The following is a 25,872-nucleotide window of genomic DNA, read 5'->3' as shown; positions in this document are numbered from 1 at the left end:
TTCTGAAAATATAAATAAAAACATATGAAGGCAACACAATTCTCTTCCTAATCAAAGGTGCCAGGTAATAGCTTAAAGTGATGCTCTGTAAATTCAATAGATTACACATAACTGACTGGACCTGGACTGGGGCATTCAGGTTCAATAAGGTGGGAGTGAGTTTGCTTTTTGACTTTAAATTTACTGTCTTTCTCTCCTCATTTTGCAGTCTTACAGACTATCACTTTAACCAGTCAGGGAATTCTATGATTTAAACAATCCCCTTCTGATGGTCTGTCAGCTGTTAGCATGCAGACACACATTTCCCTGTCACAGCCATGTGAGGGAGTGCTCATGGCCCTAAAAATGTCTGGGAATGCAAATACATATGATCCTTGGTTGCAGCGCTGTAACTTGTCAGGTCCCTAATGTACGTAGTGAATGTTATGATAATATTATTTCTGTGTTTATGGGAATGTATTAACCTAAAATTAAAATGCGAGCAAATATCCTTAGTGTTCAGTAAATTCACTTCTCAAGTGATATTTATCTGTATGTAAAATGTAATATATTTAAATATATTTAAAATGTGTTCTGAAGCGTAGGGAGGACCTCTTGACTGAAAAAATAACTGCTGCTAACTCGTCCGTCTTTGTATATGTCCATGTCCTATGGATCTTTAACTATAGCTATACCCATGGTCTACGCCGCCCATAAGCTGGTGCCAGCTAGCTAGCTTCGGGCGAGCGGTTAGCAGCTCGGCTACGGACTTATTTATTGATGTTCTCACGTTGAAAACACAGACACGATAAAGCTGTATTGGGCAGAGAGAGATAATCAGAGGCTGTCAGTGCTTATGAAATGGCTGCTTTTTTACTAAAGTCTCCCAGGGGCAGCTCACGGGCTGCCTTTGAGGCTCCGAGCCAGGCGAGAGACTGTAGAGGGGGGGAGTGTGTGGCTGAGTGTCCGCTGAAAGGCAGGAGGGGAGGCGGGGAGGTACGAGCTCCAAATGTAGGGAGTCGGAACAGTCAAAATCTGCATCATAAAATACAGAATTGTATTCCTTTTTTAGAATAAAGCGCTATGGCAGACAGAACTGGAAGTGGCAAAGTCGAATGTTACCCATAATGCAACACAAAATTCAGTCGCTCCCCCGCCCATCGGATGAAATTTTGGGAAAGCAGAACGCCCAAATTGTGTGAGTGTCGATAAACTAACATCAGCGTCACATGACTTGGAATCCTAAATAGCAACCTTCAGTAATCGTGTGCCTCCATTTGACCGATTGATGCACCAAAATACGAAGCGGTTGGTCAAAAAAATATTTCATTAAATCCTAATTGCTTGTGAAAAAAAGAAACACCACGACAAAGAAACAAACGGCATATAGGCCCACAATAATTTAAAATAAACTTGCTAATAATGTTTCTACATACACAGTGAGTAGGTTTTCTCCCTCATTAGCACTTGTGGTGCCCATCTTGGATTTCCACTGTGCTCTAACAATACATCCACGGGGAACCAGATACATCCCCATGGGCCATGTTATTACAAGGCAAACAGAGTGTTGTTTGACAGGGCTGCGTGCAGTTTCGAATCAGTAAAATGTGAAATATATTTAAGATGCAATAAAGGATATGTAGTGAATAATCTACTCGCTCACATAGTTATTGCACAGAAGCTAATAGTAGAAGACAACAGTGAACATCAGATGTTGCACTGGCTTCCTTTCACTCCGCCCCCTCAACACACTGCCACTTTCCACAAACGGGAGCGCACACGGCAACATCATCCCAACTTTGCCTGCTCTTAGCTAATGATATTCACCCTTTGCATTTCTGGATCTATATTTCCTGAGCTGCCCAGGAGGAAGCGTTTCATTCGGATTTACCTGAACCGAGCGTCGCATTGTTAGGAAGGATTTCCTAAAGCCTCCGGCAGCGCGGAGAACCAGCAGCATGCGCGCGGACTGCGAGGCTGTGCGTGGAGAGAAGCGCTGAGGAGGGAAGCGAAGTGGAGAGAGAGAGAGAGAGGACATGTTTAAACTAGTGGATTTATCTGTGGATGTGTTTCAATGAGGGCATACGGTGGATATCCAGCTGGTCTGGTAAGTCATTTCAAGTTTGCATCATTTCAAGGCACACACACAACTCTCCAAAGTTTATTTTCTACTCGGAGTGAACAAGTCAGAATGATGTTCTCTTTTTTCCTCTAAAAGCGCCATTACGCACAGTCCGGTATAGCCTACCGTCTCGCTTATTTTTCGGTTTTAAGTCAGAGGTACCTAGTCTATAGCTTGACAAGCCTAAATGCATCGCAGAGTCCGTGCAGACGCTGCATAAGTAGGATCGGGAGCTTTTCTGCAGTCCGTGGGAAGAGCAGAGGAAGGGAGACAGCGCCATCATTCGCATATCCACTTTCGAGCGCCGGGCAGCCTGCATGCTCGGCGCGTCTCAGGGGTGAGAGAGAGAGAGGGAGAGAGGGAGAGAGAGAGAGAGAGAGAGAGACAGAGAGAGAGAGAGAGAGGGAGGAGAGAGAGAGAGAGAGAGAGAGAGAGAGAGAGAGAGAGAGAGAGAGAGAGGGGGAGCGTGTTTGTGTGGGGCACCGTGCACATGAGATCGAATGAATGTCCGCTATCAGTCAGTCTGCCGCTGTGCCACACATGTGGAGCGAGCCCTACTGGACCTGCTCCACTGAGGCAGGGGATGGTTAGTCTGAAGTAATTCCTAAATGCTTAAAACGTTACAAATTCACCTCCAAATAGGGGTGCCCAATCCATAGTGAGAATAAGCAATTACGCAAAGCAATAGCCCGATCGATAGCCCTCAGTAAATTCCGGTTGTTCAGATTTAAAATAAAAATAAATAATTAAATAAATTGAAATAGCCTGTAACAAACATTCAAACATTGAATTATTATTGGCACTTACTCTAAAACTTTCATTTTTAGACTTTGAGGTGTCTTTGAATGACAGTGCTAAAACCTTGCCTACATGTAGCATAGCCTATCGTAACTTTTGTTTTGGTTTTACTGCAAGCCTGCGGGCACAAAAATATAAAAATGTTAAAATCAGGAATCCGAGAAAGTGTTTAGCGATTGTAAAACGTGCTAAAGTCGCCTACGACATATTTCAAACGTATCCGATATAAGAAACGCGAACGTTTAAAAGTAGCATTAAAGTAGCTAAACATCAAAGTGACCCACCGCGCCGGCGTGTGGAAAACTAGAGCTCGCGCGGAGGGATACGGGGCTCGTGCGCTTGCTCCGGCACAGTGAGTGAGTGAGCGAGCGCGAGGCGAGCGAGTGTGCGCCAGGCTGTGGGAGAGAAAGGGAAGGAGCAGGCGAAGGAAGGAGAGTAGATGGAGTAGCGGAGAGGACAGCACGGGTCCACGTAACTACCATGTCGGGATTCGGACTACTTCAACTCCATGCCAAGCCTCCAAACTTATGAAATTACAAACAGAAGAGGTACGTGAAGCGTTTGAGTGAATTCCGCGAGTTTTGTCGGTTTACGCGGGCATCTGAGGGGGAAAAAAAGTTGAGAGGGGTTTAGGTCAGCGACTATTGTGAACTGCTTGGGAAAGGGTGCCCATGTCGGCAGTCGCTAGAATCTTCCCGGCGGCTGCCCTCTCACACTTTGAAGTTGGGTCGCGGCAAGAAAAGCGAACGATACGTGCATTGTGAACGTAGCAGGCTATATATACCGTTATATACCCGTGCAATGTGGTTGAAAAGATAATGCGTTTGTACAAATCTCTGCAGCAGCCTGCCCTCCGTGCTTTGAATGGCTTCAGTTGGGGGATGGGGTTAGCCAAGAAAAAGCGCTTTTAAAAGTTCATTCCTCGAAACGTTTATCGACTTTAACTTCGCGAAAAGTTATTTACGTCTCATACCGGCGCTTGGTTTTTGTCATTTGAGCTCTTTGTAAGCTCGGAAGTAACTACTAGTTTGTTACGGACTTGGTACAATGGTGGCTCCCATGAAATGCAAGCAGATGGCTCTTTTGTACCTGCGGGCGATACTTTTCGACTCAAGGTGATCCGCGCAGCGTTTAGTCATTTATTAACCGTGCACAAAGCGCAGCCGACCTAAACTTGTACACTGGTGGGCTCGTATGGACACGCCAAGAGTAAATATTGTAACATTTATGAAAGAGAAGACTTCTAGGCAGACATCGTTCGGTTTTGTTTGCCTTTGTAGGGAGTGTGGACACCCGCATGCAATAACCGAGACGCTGTAAAACGCTTGTAAACGATCGAGTGTGCCATTTCAAGCTATTTCCATAGCCGCATGGGTAGAGCGAATATTTGCATAGGTTTATACATTTTGTTCCGCTCTATGTTGCAATTGCTGAAGGGGTAGAGAAAAAAAAAAGATCATTAATCACCAGTGTAATTACCTAAACATACATTGAGTAAGTATTGCTTTGACCCGGCATGTGAACCTCACAGTCTAATTCAATTTCATTTGAACATCTGCATATGCCCCATCCATCACTTCAGTGAGTAAATTGGTTTCCCCAGCAATTTGACATCTCACAATATGCAGACTTCATAGTAATGCAGCTCCATTTTTGCCGTCACCTGAGTTCCTCCTATATCCACACGGAGCCCGTTTAGCCATTTATCAGCTTGAGCATCCTGACAGGACATTTAAAGGCGACGCGAAAAGCGCACAATGAGAGAGAAATTGAGGCTTGTACCCCGGACCCGTTGTCATTTATTGTCCGATGGATTTGCGCATTGCCTTAAATTTAATTAGAGGGATGTCATCCGGCTTGCAGTGCCTTGCTTTCAAGTGGCTATTACAAAACCAAGGCAGGAGGGATAATGACATTCGTATATGCACTTGAATTTAATTATATACCATCGTATTTTTGGAAACACATGCAATAACTGTGCAAATTTCATCACCTGTTGTTCCACGGTGCTTAAAATTTGCATAAAAATGAAATAAACTGTTTTGCGTTTTTTTTCCCCCACCCGCCCGCCTGTGCAGTTACTAGTGACTAACTGTTCTATTATTTTTTTGTTCCCAGGTGGTTGTGTGAAGACTGCGGTACGATAATGGGGAAGCACTTGGCCTGGCTGCTCGTTTTGCTCCTGCAGCTCGTCTGTGGTTGCGAGGGGAGCGGGCGGACAGCGAGGGCCGCCTCCATGCAGTTCACCCACTCCGTTTACAACGCCACCATATACGAGAACTCTGCTGCTAAGACTTACCTAGAGAGCCACAACAAAATGGGAATTTACATCACAGAGCCCACCTGGGAGATACGGTACAAGATCATTGCTGGGGACAATGAGAACTTATTCAAAGCCGAGGACTACGTGCTGGGAGATTTCAGTTTTTTGCGAGTAAGGACCAAAGGAGGCAGCACTGCAATTCTGAATCGGGAGGTTAAAGACCACTATATGCTCACTGTAAAGGCGTCAGAGAGGAACACCAATTTCGAATGTCGCACCAGAGTCAAGGTGCAAGTTTTGGACACGAATGATCTGAGGCCGCTGTTCTCACCAACATCCTACAGCATCTCTCTGCCAGAAAACACGGCGATCCGGACAAGCGTGGCAAAGGTCACAGCTACAGACGCAGACATCGGTACAAACGGGGAGTACTATTACAGCTTCAGAGAGTGGACGGATATGTTTGCGGTTCACCCCACAAGTGGTGTGGTGACACTCACGGGCAAACTGGACTACTCGGAGACCAAAGTGTACGAACTGGAGATTTTGGCAGTGGACAGAGGGATGAAATTATATGGCAGCAGTGGCTTCAGCAGTATGGCCAAGCTTACTGTGAGAGTGGAGCAGGCCAATGAGCACGCGCCTGTGATTACTGCTGTGACGCTGGCCCCCTCGGATGCGGACCATGACCCCACGTATGCCATAGTGACAGTAGAGGATAATGACTTGGGACCAAACGGAGAGATCGCATCACTTAGCATTGTCGCAGGCGACCCCCTGCAGCAGTTCAAGGCTGTTAGAAGCAGCCCCGGGAGCAAGGAGTATAAAATCAAAGCGGTCAAAGATGTAGATTGGGATAGTCAGCCGTATGGATACAACCTCACTTTGCAGGCCAAGGACAAAGGAAACCCTCCTCAGTTTTCCTCAGCTAAATTAGTGCATGTCACCACTGCACAGTTTAGATTTAGCCCCCCTGCTTTTGAACAGGCTATTTACAGGGTTAATGTAAGTGAATTTGCTCCCCTCCACACACCTGTCACTATGGTAACAGCCGTGCCAAGCTATCCCCATCTTAAATATGCATTCAAACATAAATCTGACAAGAGTAGATTTACTATCAACCCTGATACAGGTTTAATCAGCGTGGCAGGACCGATCAATGCCGATTCTACGCCGCAGTTTGAGCTGGACGTGATCACCAGCGACAAAAAGGCAGCCACAAAAGTCATTGTCGCCATGATTGATGTGAATAACAATGCTCCGGAGTTTCAGCAGACGTCCTACAAGGCCAGCGTTGATGAGAACGTAGCAGCGGGGACTAGCGTGCTGACGGTCAAAGCCACAGACCTTGACAAAGGCGAGAACGGCTACGTGACCTACAGCATCACCAATCTCACTCCCCAGCCATTTGTCATCGACTACTTCTCGGGTGTCATCAGTACCTCGGAGGTGCTAGATTATGAGTTAATGCCAAGGATTTACCACCTGAAAGTCCGTGCTTCCGACTGGGGATCCCCTTTCCGGAGGGAGGTGGAGGCTTCCGTCACCATCACTCTTAACAACCTCAATGACAATAAGCCTTTGTTTGAAAATGTCGACTGCGAAGTTACAGTGCCAAGAGATCATGGCGTGGGAGAACAGGTTACCACAGTGTCCGCTATAGATGCTGATGAACTGCAACTTGTACGGTACTACATCAAAGCAGGGAACGAACTGGATCTATTTGAACTCAACCCGAACTCTGGGGTGCTCTCTCTAAAGCACCCGCTGAGTGAGGGAGAGGCAGCTAAAGTGTCTTTTCACAGTTTACAAATCATTGCTAGCGACGGAGAACACGAGACTCAGCCAATGTTCATGAATATAACTATCATCACGGCACGCAAGCCAGTCCAGTTCAAATGTGTGGAAACTGGCGTCGCAACTATGCTGGCAGAGAAGCTCCTCCAAGGCAGCAAAGTCCACACGCAGAACGAGCCAGACGACTTTGCTGATATACACTCGATCAATCGGTACTCGCCACAATTTGGAGATTCCTTTCCGAGTGTCGTAGAGATCACGGAAGACCTTCCCGTAGGTGCTCGGATCGTACATCTGAGCGCTACGGACTCGGACAGTGGCTTCAATGGAAAACTCGTGTACGTTATTTCAGGGGGAGATTCTGAAAGCAAGTTTATGGTCGAAATGGAAACCGGCTGGCTGTTGGTTTATTCTCCTCTTGACAGGGAAACCACTGACCATTTCACGCTCAATATTACTGTTTACGATCTGGGCATACCGCAGAAATCCTCATCCCGCCTCTTGGATGTCAAAATCCTAGACACAAATGATAACAGTCCTCAGTTTTTGCAAAATTCCTATTCGGTTGACATTAGTGAGAGCACGCCTGTTGGAACACAGATTATACAGGTGGACTCTACAGACAAAGACAAGGGACCTAATGGCGCGGTGAAATATTCCATCTTGGGAGGCACGGATCATTTCGCGATTGACGAGGACACCGGAGTAGTTACCGTAACAAAGCCGCTAGATCGGGAGCTGCGACCTGTTTACGCTCTTAAAGTCGCTGCCCGAGATCAAGCAGCATTCGAACCACAGCTGGTCTCGACGGTGCCGCTCAAGATTACGCTAGACGACGTTAACGATAACCCCCCGAAATTTGTCCCTCCAAATTATCGCGTCAGAGTTAGAGAAGACCTTCCGATAGGCACTGTGATCATGTGGCTGGAAGCTCACGATCCTGACCTTGGCACGTCTAGCCAAATACGCTACAGCCTGATCGATAACGGAGATGGGAATTTTGAAGTGGACAAAATTAGCGGGGCTGTCCGGATCGTGCAAAATCTTGATTACGAAACAAAACAAGTCTACAATCTCACGGCCAAAGCTAAGGACAAGGGGAAGCCGATGTCCTTGTCGTCAACTTGCTTCATAGAGATTGACGTTGTGGATGTAAATGAAAACCTGTACAGACCATATTTCCGATCTTTCGTGGATAGAGGATTTATAAAAGAGGATGCGATCGTGGGGACGTCTGTTATGACCGTTAAGGCCGAAGATGAGGACAACGGAAGGGATGGGGAAATTCGATACTCCATACGTGACGGGTCAGGCTTGGGGATATTCAGCATTGATGAGGAAACAGGTGAGTCAAATTTCCTTTCCAATATAGAGAGCTTGGTGAATATTGTATTTCTGTTGTGAGGAAATTTGCATAAATGGAAGTTTTGTGCAGCCAGGGTGATTCATATTTGTCACTGCACAGAACAATGAGGTAAGATGATGCTCCTCAAGACCGGTAGAATGCCTGATTCCAGTCATTTTTCTTGTGCAGCAAAACTGACAGTAAGAACAGATGGAACAGCTGTCTCTGAGACTTTTGTAGACATTCCTAAGTAGTTGCTGTGGAAATAGCTCACTGAGTGATTTCACCTATTCCTCCCCTGGCCTTAGACGGGAGAATGCTTCAATTTAACGCTCTCATGTACGGCACTCCAGTCTAAATGTAGTGATAGAAGGTAATTTTTGATGCTTTCAAAATTATGTGCTGAAGGCTAAATTTACTTGTGGCTTGTCCTGTTGTATTGCAGAGAATATGTTAATACTTTTTCAGCTGCCTCAAATGATTTTAACAGCTGACTCAAATTAACTCCAAACAGGCCGCCTGGAATTCCAGGAGTTCCAACCCAAACCCAGCAATCACCTGATTTAGTTGCTTTAGAAATGGCTCATTCCTTTTCCCTTTTAACTTGATAATCACATTCCCGGCCAGCTTAATGTGACTTGTTTCCCAGTTAGAAATTACATTTCTCTGCACAGTATGCATATTTAATGTCTAAATGAGGCACTGAAAGAATGCATAATGCAGTGATTTCTCTTGGCACATGTAACCTCAGAGGTTCAGATCTACTTAGAAAAGTGAAAATAGGATTCATTACAAGGGAACTGCTGACGTTTGCTTTTGCCCAATTTTTCATTGCATTATGAGTTACTGAAAACAAAGCTAATTGTTTGTGCACTTCTGGTGGATTTGGTTGGTTTTAAAGTAAAATAAAATCCTAAAAGAGTCTGTTTGTAAAATTCAATGTCAGCTGAGTTTAAAGCCCTAAAATCTGACTACCTATTAAACATTGTGTGAAACTGATTGGTATTTTGCAACAGACATAAGAGGCTTTTTCATTTGTCCCGTACCCTTTCAGTGTGATCAGATAGGAAACCTCAACAAATACAGACTGTGTGCTGTGTTCAAACAATGGTGGAGCAGGTGAAGAGTAGCAGCAGGTGAGCAATGTTTGACTCTACAGAGACCATATGGAGGTTTGTATGATCAGTAGTTTGTAGTCAAAGGCAGATTGTTAGCCAGTATGACATTTGAATTGCTTCTTTTGGGGAATCGTTAAATGTCTAATCTTCTATTATCTACTCCCCAAACATAACACAACACTTAATACCCGTGGTAACTCCAGCCACCTGCCACCAAAACCGGCAAAAGAAGAAAATTGCAAAAGACATTGACACACAAGCTGTTCAATGGCTTTTCATCATTTTAATTTCATTTTATTACTTTACCTTTTTCTTTCTAGTGACTCTTGCATAAGCCAGTTTTACGCCAGACAATCAGTGTGAGACGTAGCTTGGGGATAGATCTTTCCCTAAGCGCTGTGTGTCAGCTGGGTTGCGAGGTATTGATGGGGCAAACATGCATCAGGTCAGTGGCTTGGAAACATGTCGAGCTCGAAAAGCCAACATAGGATATAAATTCCACAGAGCCGGGCCTGATCCTGCTCTTAATCCCACAGGCCTATATTAAGCGATTATCAGGAGGTGAAATGATAGGATTGTCCCGGGTTGGGTCCTGTTATTACGGATTACATCTGAGGCCAGTAGACAACTAAATACAGCTAAGGTGGTAACTGGCACTCCTAGGGTTTCAGTAGATGAAGGGTGCGGTTGGTCGGCACTTTACCAATATGATGTTTTCAGAGGAAAATATAAGCGCTGCCGGGGCCCCGACGCTGCTGTGTAGCTGCAGCTGCATGTTGTGAACCCCAACCAGAGTGTTTAAAGAGCTTCAGAATTAGAAAACAAATGAAAACACAGTTGGAGGGAACAGGAACAGGGCCAGCAGCAGCCACACACCTTCAAGTATGGATTTTGTTTTCCAGAGTGGGAAGACGGCTTTTCCTATTTTACTCGACAGTTTAATCCCAAGCCCCTGCAGTAGTGCTTTGTGAAAGAAAATGCAAGGTAGTTGGGACTGTGCTGTTCTGTTGTCTCGGGTGCCACACTATGAATACCCATTCTCCCGGCTAATCTTTTTTTTTCAGTGAGGATCTGTAAAAAACAAAAAGACTATGTTACAAACTCTGTGGGTGACGCATTGTGGGTTGAGTAGTGTTGTATTGCGAGGTTGTAAATGCATGAAGACAGTGCATTAATATAGTGAAGGGAGGTATAATGAACGAAAAGAAGTAAGTCTTATGATCTTATGAAACCAGGGAGACCAATTTATGCGACAGTCAGAATAGTGGATCTCATGTTGTATGTCAAAATCAGATATCAGGTTGGCTAATTGCTATGATGCTTTATTTTTTGGTGACAGAACAAAGTCCAAAATTTGCATGAAAAATTCCTTTTTTGTAGATGTATGAGAAAATAGGACAGCGGTCTTGCTTGCCAAGATGATTTGGTTTGAGAGACAATTCAATTTAAATGTAGTGTTGGGGGCTGCTGCTTATTAAACACCATCTCATTTACGTCAGTTTCAGGCCCCGAAATGCAGGCCACGTCTTGTTTTCTTGACATGGATAATTTTCACCAAGTCTGCTGTGGGAGTTCATGGCAACTGTTTGCCCAGACATTCTCCTTGTTATTAAAAGCTCAGTGGTCGCTGGCTCTATGCCATTGTAATTTAAACATTCTCTTATCTGGACTCCTTCCATTGCCGGTTTACACTGAAGCCACCCTGTATTTTGCTCCTGGTTTGAGACCTACAATGAGAAATAATAGACTAAAGTTGTATTTGTACATAAACAGTTCTGAGAGCAGATCACAACAGGATGTTACAAGGAACATAGCTAAATAGAGGATTGGCATTTAGTTTGCGTCACAATTTTCTAGCAAACCATGAATGGATGGATTTTGAGTTCGCTTTTTGTTCTATCAACGCACTACCACTTTTCTATTCAGTCATCGAGGTATTTGTATGTTGTATTTGTATGCTTGTTGTTGACACGTTCCTGGTCTCTTCAAACATTCAAATATATATTTTAATTTTCCAGCATGATTCTCTTAACCAAGAAAGCAGATATTGTTTATAGGACCATATATTGTATTTGATTGTTAGAAAGCTACTGTTGTTGAGAAGAATCAATGAAAGATTCTTGTGCACTTTCTTAACATGATTTTTTTTTTTGCTTGCTTTGGATGTGCCTGGCACACCTGAAATCTGATCAAGTTGATACAACAAAGTTAGGTGTTGCCCTGCCTTTATTGCTCATGAGTAAGCGTCTTCCTCACTTCCTTTGTCTGGAATGACTCAGGGATAAGGCTGTATTGAACTTAACATCTCTGTATTAATTGGGCCCTAAACTCACGTGGCAGACTGCACTGGGAGGCACAGCTTGGAAGATAATGTGCCAACGTCAAAGGGAATGAAGTAAAAGCCAGCTTTACTGAAGGCATTTCTAAGCAGTTTTTTACATAGGCAAGCTTCTTTAAGGTTGCAGGATGTATCCGCCTAAGGATTTGGGATTAAGGACTAATGTTCTAAGCTTTGGTTTTGTACACGAAAGTGACACTGCTTTTGAATTGTCATTAAAACGGATTCTGCTAATTTGTTGAATAATTCAGTAGAAGGAAGCTGTGATGTGTATGAAAGTTACACAGCTGCCTAAGGACATATAGAAAATATGAATTAGTAATTTGCATGTGGAAGGAACTATATTAAATTAAGAGTGTTCGTAAGTACTGCTGTGTCACCCAAGTCCTTTGCTTCTTCAGCCCTGCTCTGATGATGAAGTATACCTTACTTTGAACATGTGTTCAAAGCAACTTGTGGCTGCTTGAAGTTGAATTATGACTGTCCAAGGTGACCAGGCTCCAGTTGGTTCAGAATGAGACATAGATGCTGCTGGTATAATGCATGCAATGCCCTTTCTATCCACTAATATATGCATTGCCCTTTTAGCTGAAACTGCGGCTTGTGCTGTGAAAGCACTCATTGTTGAGCCTAATGAAAGTGTTTGATGCATGATGACAAAAAAGTCTGCATAGTGTTTTCAATTAACACAGTTCATTCAGTAAAGCTCCTCCTTTTGCGGTAAACAAGTTCTGCTGTACAAAGCCTTGCAACAGGGGCCCTTTAATACATAGTCATTTGCTGTCAAGTATATTTGTCTAAAGTTAGAAATGTTGCCTCGATGCCCATTCTCTGCCCCACTTTAACATGTTAGGAGATAAAAGACGAAACCGCCTGATTCCACATATTCTGCGCTTGAGGGCCGTTACTGCGGTGATGAGACCAGGAATGTGCAGCGGGACACTGTTGATTGTAGGTTGCTAAATGAAAAGCACACTTTCTCCAGTTAAAAGCATGTTGTTCTTTCACTCCATTAAATCTTTTTTAGGAAACAATGGAGCCACTTCATGCAGAAGCCTTGCTCGAACCTGCCGTCATCACGGGAAGAATGACACTTTTTCACTTATCATTGTCAACTTTTCAAACGCACTTGTTCTTTTTTGTGTCCATTTAATGCCTTACACAGGCTTCTTGACATTGTTGTAGAAATGGATATCAGTAGTAATCTCTAGAATGCCTGGCAAGGGCTCTCAAAACATTTCAAAAAGAACAATCGACAGTGAAAAGGGGTTTTCTGTGTACTGCTACATTAAGAATGCTGCTACAAGTCATCTGCTACAAATTTCCTTATTTGGTATGAGATCTGAGAAATGGAGGCTGTGACAGTTGCATGGTTTCTGACAATATATTAAGAATAAGCTGATTTAAACGCATAGACATTTCAGCTTAAACAAGTGGAAGTTTTATTGTAGAAACAACATTATGAAATGTTGACACTATCCAATCCAAAGTGATGGCTGCTTAATGATCATAGGTTAGCTCTACCACTCTCTAAAATTTTTGTTTTTCGTGGGTTACGATGGTTAGGATTTTTGAAAACATGAAATAGTTCAGTTGCATAATGCCTGCGGGTCTACAACAAATGTGATCCAGAGCTTTTGGTCATTTACCTCTGCAAAAAACAAACACGATTATAGACCCTCTTATGGACTTAAAGCATAATTAAGCAACTCATGCCCCTGGAGGCCATAAGTGCCACTGCAGGTGTCGTAGCATGTTGCGTTTTTTTGTACATTAATTGTCCATGAGAGTAAATTCTACGCTGACAGAAAAGACAGAGAGAGAGAGATATTGTACATCCAATTACGCAATGGTGATCATTTTTTTTTTACCTCAAACTTGGCTGTAAATACTGTTTAAGTGGCGCTAGCCCGCAGTTAGCTTTGCCCGTTGGCCTGTTCGCTTCTTCTTCGCCATTCTATTAGTGTGTATTGGGCCACCAACTCGGCTGCAGGGAAAGTTGCAATTGTGGTTTCCTTGCCATAGAAATCAGGGGGAGATGAAAGACCCCCCGATCATCCCATTAACACTTGTATGACCCCCAGAGGTACAATGGAAAGGATTTATTAAGGTGAACAAGTTACTTAGTTCTTCTTTAAACGGACTTTGTCATGCAAGATTTTATTTATTTATTAAACCTTTAACCATCTTTCTATAGAAAATGTACTTGGTGTTTTGTTTCTTTTGCACATGTATCCGGCTGATTTCGCACCACCAAAACGCCAGCCCACTCTCCGATATATAGTACGTCACATGGAGTAATCCACGAAGTTAGATGCCATACACCTTCACCAACATTTTTCTGATCCTGTCCATGGTCAAACTCTCATCACTGAGCAGGTTAGTAGCTGTTTGCTAGTGCTGACAGTCGCTTCCTTGCTCACCATAGCAGAAGAGGGTAGCAGTGCGCCCTCTGCTGGCATTATGTATAACTACGTATTTTCTAGGCATGCATTACTTTTAGTTTCAGTATAGAAATATGAAGGCTCTCCTAAAGTAGTTCAAGAAAATCTTGAATAAAGCATAATCCAGCTCTTGAAACGTTGGTATGTTTTCCAACCACTGAGCCACAGAGCAGCACATGCGTGTATAGCTTTTGCATGAGTTGAGACATGCATGCTCGCTAAATCACAGTAATATCCCATCGAGGGGTGCCGCTCAGTTCAAAGACCTTTGAAACCACGCTGCTCCTTGGAACAATAGGCACTTTGTATCATCGACTAAGTCCTGAAAGCTATCTCGCCTGGGAATAATACTTAAAAAAGTTGCCGTAGCACGTTGAGTAACACCCGGACAATGTATAAGCACAGTGTCAGAGTTGTTACTTTCTTTACAGACATTGCACAAATGAATTATTTTTATTTCAGTCATCAGTGCGGAGGCTGCTGTTACCGTTCTGGGTAAACTGGAAATAGAAGCCTCGCAAATGTGCGGGGCCATTGTCTGGCTGATGAAGTGATAGCTCTAGTTTTAAGTGGCATCTTCCCCTTAAGCCAGCTGTTGACAGTCATTTTTCATTGTGTACTGCCGATATCCAGTGCGTACAGCGGTGCATGACGTGGAAATGGCGCTGTGGCTCGGTAGACAGCAATAGTTAGCGCCGGAAATAGAAAGAGATAACACGTTTATGTACCATGCTATGTCATTATTACCGCTATCACTGAGACCTGCTGGGGGTAAAAATGCAATTATGTACCCTTCAAACATAGTCTACGTTGTTGCTGTTGTTGTTTTTGTTGTTGTTGTGGACAAGAGAAACTTTCATTTTTGGTTAGTCTTTAATATAATTTCAACTTTCAGTAAGCATTTTGATGTCATACTTCTTTTTTTTTTTTTTTTTAAGGTTTGTTTGGGTGCAATTTGGTTAAATTTGGTGAAACTTCCTTGCTTGATGAAAAGTTTTAGGAAAATATATTATCGCAACAGTCAACTAGGTGATCGAACATCCAATTTTAGGGGATTCCCTTTGTTGCCTTAAAGGGGTGACCCCACAGACTGCCAAGCCACCCACACATGTGCCCATTGACTGACATGTGCTTGTGAAAGTGTAGTCAAGGTTACTCTCAGCTTGAAGAAAGCCGTTTCATGTACTGCCAGCAAAGACATTTTTTTTCTATGCAAAAATGAATGAATCAGTGCTTAAGGGCATTCTTTTCATTCAACTTGACCCATAAGCCCGAGTCCATATTTGAATTGTTCAAGGGTCTCCGACATTATTAAAAGCAGGCTTAAGATTCTTAGTGGAAAATCTTGCCTACAGATGTCTGAGAACTTTGGGATGATGTGATCCAAAGTTGCCAGGTAACGCGAAGCTGAGTTTAGGACTCTTTTGATTGCACCAGACCCGACAATGTGATAGAGGAATTTGAAGCATTTTGCCAAGGCTGTGGAAAGAGTCAGGGGGAGAAAGCTGCTCCTGCTGAAGTTTATGTAAGCATGTGAGCTAGAGGCCTGGAAAGGCTCAGGAATGCAGTGTAGGGATGAGCGAAATCAAAGCAAAGCCCAACTTTTTTCTCTCTTTTATTTAGGTTGCAAAGGGACATGCCTGTTTGACTGTTCTCCTGAAGATAGTCACTTAAATCGGATATTATTTTGATGTCAGTCCTTTTATTGCTCTAAATGAACTTCCAACTATTCTGAAATCAGCTTGCACAGAGCATTCACAAACACTTGTTGTTTTAGTCTTAAAAGCATTGATTAAAAGGACACAGAAAATACCTGCTGTTCTTATCCAAAATCTGTTGGCAGTCTGAGTAACTTAGAGGAATGGAGCCAGCGGGGAAAGACGGGAGCAAAGGAAGAATAACGGAAAACAGATCTGGCACAGACTGTTGCACAGTGTGTGTGTTTTTTTTTCTCATGGCCCTAGGGCAGGTTTTGCTCCTGCCTTACTGGATAGCCAGGGTATATAGGATGGGTGTGGTGACGGAATTCCTCAGATTCATCTTTCCCTTTGTTGCTCTGCGTTGAAATACGCACCCACAGGCCAGGGAAGATAGTTTTTCCTTCTCTTTGTGGGCCAGGTCAGCTAGAATAAACTGTAGAATACAAATGGCACTAGTTTCAAGGCCATAATTCACATATTAGACTTTAAATATTTAGGAATGGCTGACCAAAGAGGTCCTTGCTGATAATTTATCTTCATTAAAATTGGGTAATGGCACACCCCTAGCCATTTTCTACTGTTAAATAGTTGTCTTAGATGTAGTATTGTCCTAGTTCTGATCTGGTGGTAATCGGAAAGCCAAGTAATATCTTTGGTTGCACTTGGCAAGAAAGGTTTGAGAACCACTAAATAATGTCCTTTCTGCGAACAGACTTTTCTCGGTATCAAGTGTACCTTTTCAGCTGGAATGAGAAGCACTCCTTCCATCTCGCAGACCAAACTTGCTAACGCGAACTTGGCGCTCAGATAAGAATACCATCATAAGGGCCCGTTAAAACATATTGCCTCCGCTCTCACCGATAGCCGCCGGGCTCCGAAGTGTGAGCAGGAAGCATGGCTGTGCTGAGAGTGCTATTGTTCCACAAGGCCGGCGTCTGCCAGTCAGGCCAACGAGCACTCAGACACGGTCTCTTCTCTGGCAGTAGCACAAAGAATGTCTCATAGTTTCCCCATTGTCTCTTCGTCCTTCCCTCTCTTATCTTATTAGCGCGGGGGTACATGAGCGCACAAGAGCCCCTCTGCCCCGGTCTCCTCACCCCATCAACTCCAACCAATTTCACATCCACTCTCTCGCTCTAATTTATGTCCATTTTAGAACTAATACATCTCCTTCACCCTATTTTCCTCTGCCCTTTCGTCGACTTGGCTCAAGGGCACATCCACTTGAAACGTTTCTCGGTTATTTTCCTGACATTACTTGAAATAGACGGATTTGAGAAAGGTTCATTAAAAAAAAAAAGATAAATACACTGCTATGAAGGGAAGCAAGTAGGTCTGCAAACACCTTTCCACGTAAAATAGGCAGAACGTAATGTGATTTAGTTCCCTTATCATTTTTCTTTGATCCGCGGCTGCGCCAATCGGTTAACTTCCTGGTTGCAGTATATCCAACAGACTGGCGAGGCCATATCGGAATGCAACCCTGCCTCACTGTGCAGATTGGGTGTTGATAGGTGTCACATGACTCAGCATTAGAATGACAACCTCCAGCAACACTGATAGTCATGTGTCTGCTGAAGACCGATTGGTAATGTCACACTTGTGAACAGAAGTTGAAATAAGAAGTTTCAAGGGCTGGCTAAAACAGTGGTGCCTCTGACAAAATGACTGATTTTAATTGTTAAGTCAACGGAACTCTGAAAGAAGGTTTTGTAGATAATGTATACCAAGGGTGAAATGGCAAAATGTTTCCAAGTTGAAATGGATATCATCATTTGAACTACTTGCTTGGCCTGCCAAACTAGATGCTTTTTCATTGATATTTCAAAGACAGATAGTCTGGGAGCAAGCATGATCTCAATGATTTCCGGTGTGCGTGATTGACAGACGATATCAACCAATCAGAGCAACTCTAGATACGTCGCAGCAACAAGTGTCAGGAAGCCTTTCCAAAAACGTCCTTATACAAAAGAGCAGAAGAAAACATCGTATCACGCGTCACACACGCCATCTCTATTGTTTTGGTAGAGTGTGGTGACGGCTTAACTCTTGGGGGAATGAAGTCCCGCCTCTGGGTGCGTGATTGGACCGATGTGGGTAAAATCGTGAAATGATAGGCTGCGAGGAGCTGTCCAGACGGTTCTTCTTTTGAACAGAAAGGAGGAGTGTCTGGCAGGCCAGGCAAGAGAACCACTGGCCTGGACTCTTCTCGTGTGAGTTTGGTGGTTGCATTTCTACCCAAAACTGTGCAACTAACAGCGGCATATAAAATGAGCTGTACTTACTTTTCAAAGCTTGTTTGTAATCCCATTGAGATCTGAATTTAGCGCAGAGATGTTTTCATTTATTTGGATCTAACGGATTACTGCGTTCTGTTAATTGTATTTTCCAAAGTCTCATAATGTGTATTCCATCTCGCCTGCTCATTTTTTACTCCATTTATTTAATCTCATTTGCATTCTAAATACCCTGGCTTTTTTACGGAAGACTCCTGGCTTTGGGGGGAACTACCTATTTCCTGTGCCTGGCTACCCTTCTTATTACACGCCTGGAACTAAGGACAGAGATGCGTAAGGATAACTAATGATGAGAAAGGGCACCAGGTCGGGGCAATCACAATAAAACAGCAAGACAAAAGCCAAAAATAAATGAGCTATCCCCCCAAGCTCTCCTCTCAAGTTTAATTTCAGGAATTTTGTGACAAGTCATTTGAAGTCGCTGTGAAATCTTAACATTACCCAAGGCATGTGGTTCAGCCGCGCACAGTTACAGTTCATCAAGTTACCACGGGTTAACAATGGCAAGCAGTAATAGAGAGGAAGGGAATCTATGACAGTGGTGCAGAGGAAACTCATTTCTAGGCCTCCCCCAAACAACATGCATGCCACATAGAACACACAGGTGGGTCTACTGTCAACCATTTTTCCTTTTTATTGCTGCAAATAATGATGAATACTAATACAGACGTAGATGTCCTTGTCAAGGCTATGCTGTTATTTTAATAACATTCTATACTAAAGGAAATGCCCTACAGTGTCTTGTGTGTGTTTAAATCAGTAAGTAACCTTCCATTTTAAAACCGCATTACCTGTAGGTCGGCTGTTTTGTTCACTATTCCATGATGAATGTCAGTGCTATGTTTATTTGTTGAAAGGTTGTTACGACTTTGTGTAGCTGCCAATACTGAACACTTGGTGTAAAACCACTTGGTGTGAATAAACACAACAGAGACAACAACTTGAAGTTCAAGGCCACAGAGCTAATAGTGCATGCTAAGCAAAGTTATTCTAAAGGCTAAGTGAAGGTGTCAAAAAGGTGTCATGAGAGAGTGAGAGTATTACAGTGAGAATATTAAGAGTTCTTAGGTTCTCTAGAGCTGGTATTTTAGCTTCTCTGAGTGTTAGCGCTAGTAACACACAGTAAATAGCAATGAATCTCTTAATAAGAAATATGGTTATGGATCGGTGAATTTTGAATGGGCATATAATCCAATACCAGTACTGTACCAAGGAGAATCTTAAGATTGTTGGCCTGGTTCCAGTTGTTTTCCTACTGCCACTATCTAAATCAACTTTGTCAGGAAGTCTAATGAGCTCCATCCATCCATCCATCCATCCATCCATCCATCCATCCATCCATCCATCCATCCATCCATCCATCCATCCATCCATCCATCCATCCACTTTAAGGTGGCGGTTCCAGGAGGGGTCAGTTTAGTTCCAATATCAAAATTTAAGTTATTATTGTGGTGCCATTAGTGAAGTTTGCTCAGTATGAGAGAAACAGTGAAGAAGTGGCAGAGACACATTACCCACTTTAGTTGCCTTTTTTTTTGCCTTTCTTTAAGAGAATTTAGCCATATAAAAACAGTATCTTTACAATGACAGTTTTTGCTGCAGGGTGCCAAATAGCCACACAAATTGGATAAGCGGCTGTTTCAGAAAAATAAAAACACTACTTTTCGGTGCACTGCATTGAGACTTAAGCTACTTAGGTTTACAAAGCCAAGATGTTACACAGGCTAACCCTCTATTGCAGTTGACTGAACAGCCCCACACTTTGTCGTGTACAGTTGGCCTTTGAAAACGTCTTTCCATTTGTCCATTTAACCATTGTCAACTTCTACAACTCACATGTTCTGAAAGCTTTCTGTTTGCTCAGCTGAAGGTTACAACCCCCACAAGGCAGTAAAAAAAACCTTCTCTGCTAGGGAGTGTAAACAGAGGAGTATCGGCTGGTTGTTGTGTATGTAGCACCTTGACATTTGTGTGGCAAGGTGCCCCCACTTTCCTGCTCTGGGCAGCTGCTGTTCAACATTTTGTTCTTATTACCTCCGCCAATCGATTTTTAGATGTCAAGGCAAGATTCTGATATAAAACTCTGCTGAACAGACAGTGCACAGGGCGCTTGTAGGTTTTTCAATAGGCCGGCATGACGAAAAATACACGTATATTTGGACTCTCTTGATAATGCAAATCATCAAAAATGTGCATTTCGGTTTGGTCAATATGTTGCCAAAAAAATAATTGACTACAACATTTATTTAGACCCTACTAATTTAAGCAATATCATATCATACTTCATATGTCATATTCATATTTTCATATTTTCCAATCACACACTAATACCTACACAGCGTATTTAAAGCATTTGGCAAGAAATTACTTTCTTAAAGCAGTACTAAGTAACTCTTCCCCCTAGAGGCCATAAGCGCAACTGCAGGTGTAGTAGCAAGTTACGATTTTTTTTACTTATTAATTGTCTTGGAGAGTAAATACTACGCTGACAGGAAAGGCGAAGGGAGAGAGGGATATTGTACATCCAATTATACAATGGAAATATTTATTTTCACTCAAACTTGGCTGTAAATACTGTTTAAAGTGACGTTAGCCCGCAGTTAGCTTTGTCCGTTAGCATGTTAGCTTCTTCTTCGTGATTCCACTAGTGTGTAATGCTTTCTCCGGACCGGTGGCAGTCAAGTTGCAAACATGGTTTTCTGGCCAGAGACACCAGGGGGAGATGAAAGATCCTCCAATCATCCCATAAACACTTGTATTACCCCCACAGGGACTAAAAGGATTTATTAAGGTAAACGCGTTACTTAGTGCTGCTTTAACAGGAAGAGAAATGGGATTCCTCATAGGTTAAACTGTATGGCCCATTTGCTTGTTTTGATCTCAATGCAATGCCAATTAAAGTGTATAATGCCATTCCCCATGTACAGCGTCTTTGACTGTCCAAGAAAGCGCATACAAGTTTGATGTATTATTACATTATCTTTATGCTAGTTGATGATGTTGGTCAATGCCAGTGTTAGTGGTAGACACACCCCATCATTCAGCTCTGCCACGTGGATGAGACAATGATTTGCATTGGTTTTTTTTATTCATTCAATATTCTAGTGTTTTAGTCTTTAAAATACAGGCTACCTGATAATTATAATTTCATTTGTGAGCCATGGTCCTATTTGGAGCAACGCTGATTCGTAGTTGAGACTGTTGTAATTTTGGTTGCACAGTTAATTGCAATGAAGTCAAAAATGCCAATTTAAATTCCTGCTCCTCCTCCTCTTTCCCCTCTTCCACTTTTCCTCCTCTTCTTCCACTTTTTTCTTCTCTTCTACTTTTTCCTCCCCCTCTTCCACTTTTATCCTCCTCTTCTTCCTCCTCTTCCACTTTTTCCCTCCTCTTCCTCTTCTTCCAACTTTTCCCCCTTCTACTTTTCGCAATGAAGTCAAAAATACCATTTTAAATTCTTCCTCCTCTTTCCCCCTTGCACTTTTCCTCCCCCTCTTCCACTTTTATCCTCCTCTTCTTCCTCATTTTCCACTTTTTCCTCCTCTTCTTCCTCCTCTTCCCTTACTACTTTTTCCTCCTCCTGTTTTTCCACCTCGTCTTCCTCTTCCTCCTTTTCTCCTCTTCTACGTTTTCCTCCACTTCCCCTTCCACTTTTCCCCTCCTCTTCCAACTTTTCCTCCTCTTCGACTTTTTCCTCTTCTTCTTCTTCCACCTCTTCCTCCTTCTACTTTTTCCTCCTCCTTCCCCTTCGTCTTCCTCTTCCACCTCTTCCCCTTCCTTCAAATACAACTAATCCTAATCAAAAGCAAACAAATGTAACAGGAACTAGTGGTTGTCCGATTGCTGCACTAAACTTCCATTTATCGACTTATAGATTTCCGTTCATATAATCTGTGTTCCTTTCCTGAGTGTAAAAATATAACTTTGCCTCACGCCGCCTTCTTGTTCGTTCACAGGCGTCATTCGCACCCAGGAGCTTCTCGACCATGAAACCACCCCCCACTACTGGCTCACCGTCTACGCCATGGACCGCGGCGTGGTTCCGCAGTCCTCCTTCGTGGAGGTGTACGTCGACGTGCAAGACGTCAACGACAACGCTCCGCAGACCTCCGAGCCCGTCTACTACCCCTCGGTCATGGAGAACTCCCCCAAAGACGTGTCCATCATCCAGATTGAAGCCGCGGATCCCGACACCCAATCCAGCGAGAAACTGACATACAGGATCACCAGCGGGAACCCCCAAGGCTTCTTCGCAATCAACTCCAAGACAGGTAAGATTCAGCCCCGTCCTCGCTCCTTCTAAAGGCCTTTTTTCACGGAGCCCGTGTCTTTTGAGAGAACAATACGAAATTGTAGCATCAGATATGTTAGGCCTTGTTTGTGAGCTATTTTAACTTGGATTTTAGCACCTCATTTCTTAGCCGTCCAACTGCAAATTCTTCATCGGTGACTCCAGGACAGGTAAGAGCAGCCATATCTGTTTTGACATGACTTTAATTCGGAATTAGGGATTAGTACTGGCTGCTGATCAAAGCAGTTTTTTGTTTTTTGTTTTTTTTGATTCAGTCATTTAATTGGGCTGATTAACATGTGGTAAATGCACAAAACTGACTATTATAAACTTTGAAGTGCTTTGTTACAATCTAATCAAACAGCAACTTAATATGCATGCTTTTCCTAATACATAACACAATACTGTCAGTGTCAAGGGGAGTGTAAGCAAAACATCTGCTGCCACTTTCTTGAGCTTAAAATTTTGTCCTGTAGTAAAACTGTTGGCCTTTTTTTGCCTGTAAAATTACCTTTATTTGACTTTTAAAGCTGACCCAAACATTACGCAACAACATTTTTCCAGGATCAGTAGGCCAAAGTGAAATGTTAGAATTAAAAGCTTTAAATGAAGAGGTTTCTCTAATATTTCTTGGCTAGATCACTGCTATTTGACTCAGATGCTTGAATTGATGAAAAAGTATGTCTGTGAAATGACAACACAGCTCCTCAAGGACGAGCGCTTTACTTGGGTTATTGAATGCAGTGAAAACTACAGGACATGAAATATAAAGCTTTAGACATATAGTCCGGTCACAGGTGCTAAATAACATGGCTACCTCATGGCTGCCTGCCACTTCAGAGGTTCTTGGGCAGATACTTGTTCAGTCTTGGGCATACTAAATTAATATATAGCCATTAGAACAATGTGGCTTACAAATTTACAGAATAATTTAACTCTATAATTTCAAAATACCTTGTGCAGCGAGCTAATTTGCCTTGCTGCTGCAGAGGGATCGGACAAAGTCTTTTGCAGGTCTGGGCAAATGCCTCTTAAACTAAAACTAAAACCTTGCCATTTAACGCTTGAAACAAAAAGGATGAATGTCTTTAAGTGTAAGTCATTTCAACGACACTTACAATGCCTTTCATGCTAGGTTTAGTGACCATAAAACAAATTGTATCCTAACTAGGGATGTAACGATTCATTGAAAATCTATTTAAAATCGATCTGAGATGCTTAAAATGTGAATCCAAGTAAAAAATAATAAAAAATCTTCAAAATTAGTAGTTCACTTTCATGTCTTGTATTTATTTTTTGTAATGTAAAGTTATCTTACTGAGACAACAGCCACAGTTTGTTACAAGGACAAAAATGCAGAGAATATCTCTCAAAATAAGAGAAGCCTCTTTTGGTTATAAAAGGAGTCATAATCATATTGTTTGTTACATCCCTAATCTTAACATAATTATTGCTTTGAACAAAGCTTTTCTTCCTATTTTCTTCCATTTTAAGTTGTTCTTAGCCTTCTAAAATAATGTTCTGAGCCATTTATCAATTGGAAATGGGTTTGGGTTAGGTATGGCCTTTCAACTCTACAAAATTGCATTTCACACTTCTGTGCAGAGCAGTGTATTTGCACTGCACCAGTCAGGGAACTCACAATAAACCTGCCACACATGTCGACTGGATTAACCATTGCCTTCTGTAAAGGTCGCCGTAAAGAGACTGAAGGCCACTGTTTGATAGCGTTGGTCACTGGCTCCTGTGAACGCAGTGTTTTTATTCAGCATAAGAGTGGGCTAAGCCTACAGGGGCTTTTTCCACTCTAACACTCCAAAGTGAGTTCTCATAGCGCACCCTGGAAATGGTGTGACAATGAATATTTCATTGGGTTCTTTTAAAGTTGCCAGCGCAGACCTGCTTCAGTTGAATGGTAGAGAGAGACGTTTAATAGGTGCAAAGTGATGTTCCCTGTTTCGGCAGAGATTTTTCTGTATGCACACAGATATTCAGATGTAGTGCGGCACTCGGCTTTTTTGTTTGATATTGCCAGTAAATTTGCTCTGTGAAGATTTGCGATGGTTACAAAATGAGACAAGATCATGTCACCCGCTGTGAATAAATGATGTTATTTTGAGGCCAGAAGTAAAATAGACTATTAGGGAAGCTACGAAAACCAAGGCGTATGGATTCAGTTAAAAGTTTCTTCTAATCTTAGCCTTGGTTCACTCCCTGAACTACAGAATGCTAATTTTAATGGAAACACTACAAGTACAAAGTAGAATAAAGCAAGTAGAATGAAGCTGCATACACCGTATAGGCTTAAGCTGCGCTGAATGAAAAAGCTCTAAAATAGTTTCTTAGGTGGTACTTGGTGTGAAATATTTGAGAACCAATTAAATAGACCATTTCAACTCAAGATACCTTTGAACAAAACACGTAACCACTTGTTTTCTTGTTTTCCACTTGTTTTCCTCACCATAATGGCCAAATCCCCCCAACAAAACATGTAGGACATTTGAAAAGCGGCATGTACTTTCATCGTGATCCACTGCTTGTCCTAAATCCGAGTTATTTCTACTTCAGAAACTTTTTGCCGTGAGCTTTAAGAATGGTCTAACACTGATCCTGTAGTATTTACAGTAAACAGCCACTGTTACACCACACATTCTCACAGCTCAAACAGAGAAAGAGGTCTTGATTATGTCATGTACGGACGTGCAATACAAAATTCACATATCTCGCGCATTAATTACAGCGTTTATTTGAAATTAGTTCCCTGCTTTCTTGCCAATTCTTTAGATACCAACAATAATACGCACTGTGTCTTTAAACAATGCCGTTTACAGACATACTTTTGCTTACCGAGCCCACAGACTGCCTTTTAACGCTCATTTAACCCAAATGTGGAATGCTGTTGCAGAGGCAGTTGCTCCAATTTGTCGACGCTGACGTGTGTGGTCCTGTTTCCCAAGGTAGCCCCATCAACAAAACTGCGAGTTATTTTAGTTAGAACAAGCAATGTGAATTTTTATGCCCAAATAAGGACCCGCATCATGTAGCATGCCCCCACCCACCCCCGAACATGGCTAGGACCCATGTCGGGTACTTCCCAGCGGACAGGAAAAGATAGAACAAATAAACCGCGAGGAGAAGGGTAGCTGAAGGTATGCAGGGCCAATTTTTAGCAGCATGTTTTGTCTGCGCAAGGTCCTCATTTTATTATCTTCCCAAAAGCGTGCGTACTCTTAACCAACGCAGACAGACCTGGAGCAGCAGGGAAAACAAACCTTGCTCTTCTTTTTGACAACTATATTTTTGTATTTCTATGTGAATGAACGATGGAATGGAGCGTTCACGCAAAGTAGGCAAACTTGAACTAAGTGACATTCTCTCTG

General features: G+C 42.7%; 1 protein-coding gene across 7 annotated transcripts in view; it reads left to right on the top strand.

The window, feature by feature from the left end:
- The first annotated feature begins 1,756 nt into the window (after positions 1-1,756).
- The window catches only part of fat1a (FAT atypical cadherin 1a), a 107,991-nt gene continuing 83,875 nt past the window's right edge, over positions 1,757-25,872 (top strand). For 6 of the 7 annotated variants that reach the window (XR_013792768.1, XR_013792769.1, XM_079554136.1 and 3 more), the window contains exons 1-3: positions 3,282-3,447; positions 5,018-8,304; positions 22,158-22,472. Coding sequence is in view for 5 of the 7 variants with exons in the window: in XM_079554136.1 (XP_079410262.1) it covers positions 5,046-8,304; positions 22,158-22,472 (3,574 nt within the window). In the remaining 2 variants the exon portion in view is untranslated. Of the gene's footprint in view, positions 2,087-3,281; positions 3,448-5,017; positions 8,305-22,157; positions 22,473-25,872 lie in introns of those variants that run through there. The other variant, XM_079554133.1, reaches the window with a different exon arrangement.

Source organism: Gobius niger, assembly GCF_951799975.1.
Source record: "Gobius niger genome assembly, chromosome: 3".
Classification (NCBI taxonomy): domain Eukaryota; kingdom Metazoa; phylum Chordata; class Actinopteri; order Gobiiformes; family Gobiidae; genus Gobius; species Gobius niger.
Note: the sequence above shows the minus strand (reverse complement) of the source record. Positions and strands in the feature narration are given on the sequence as shown.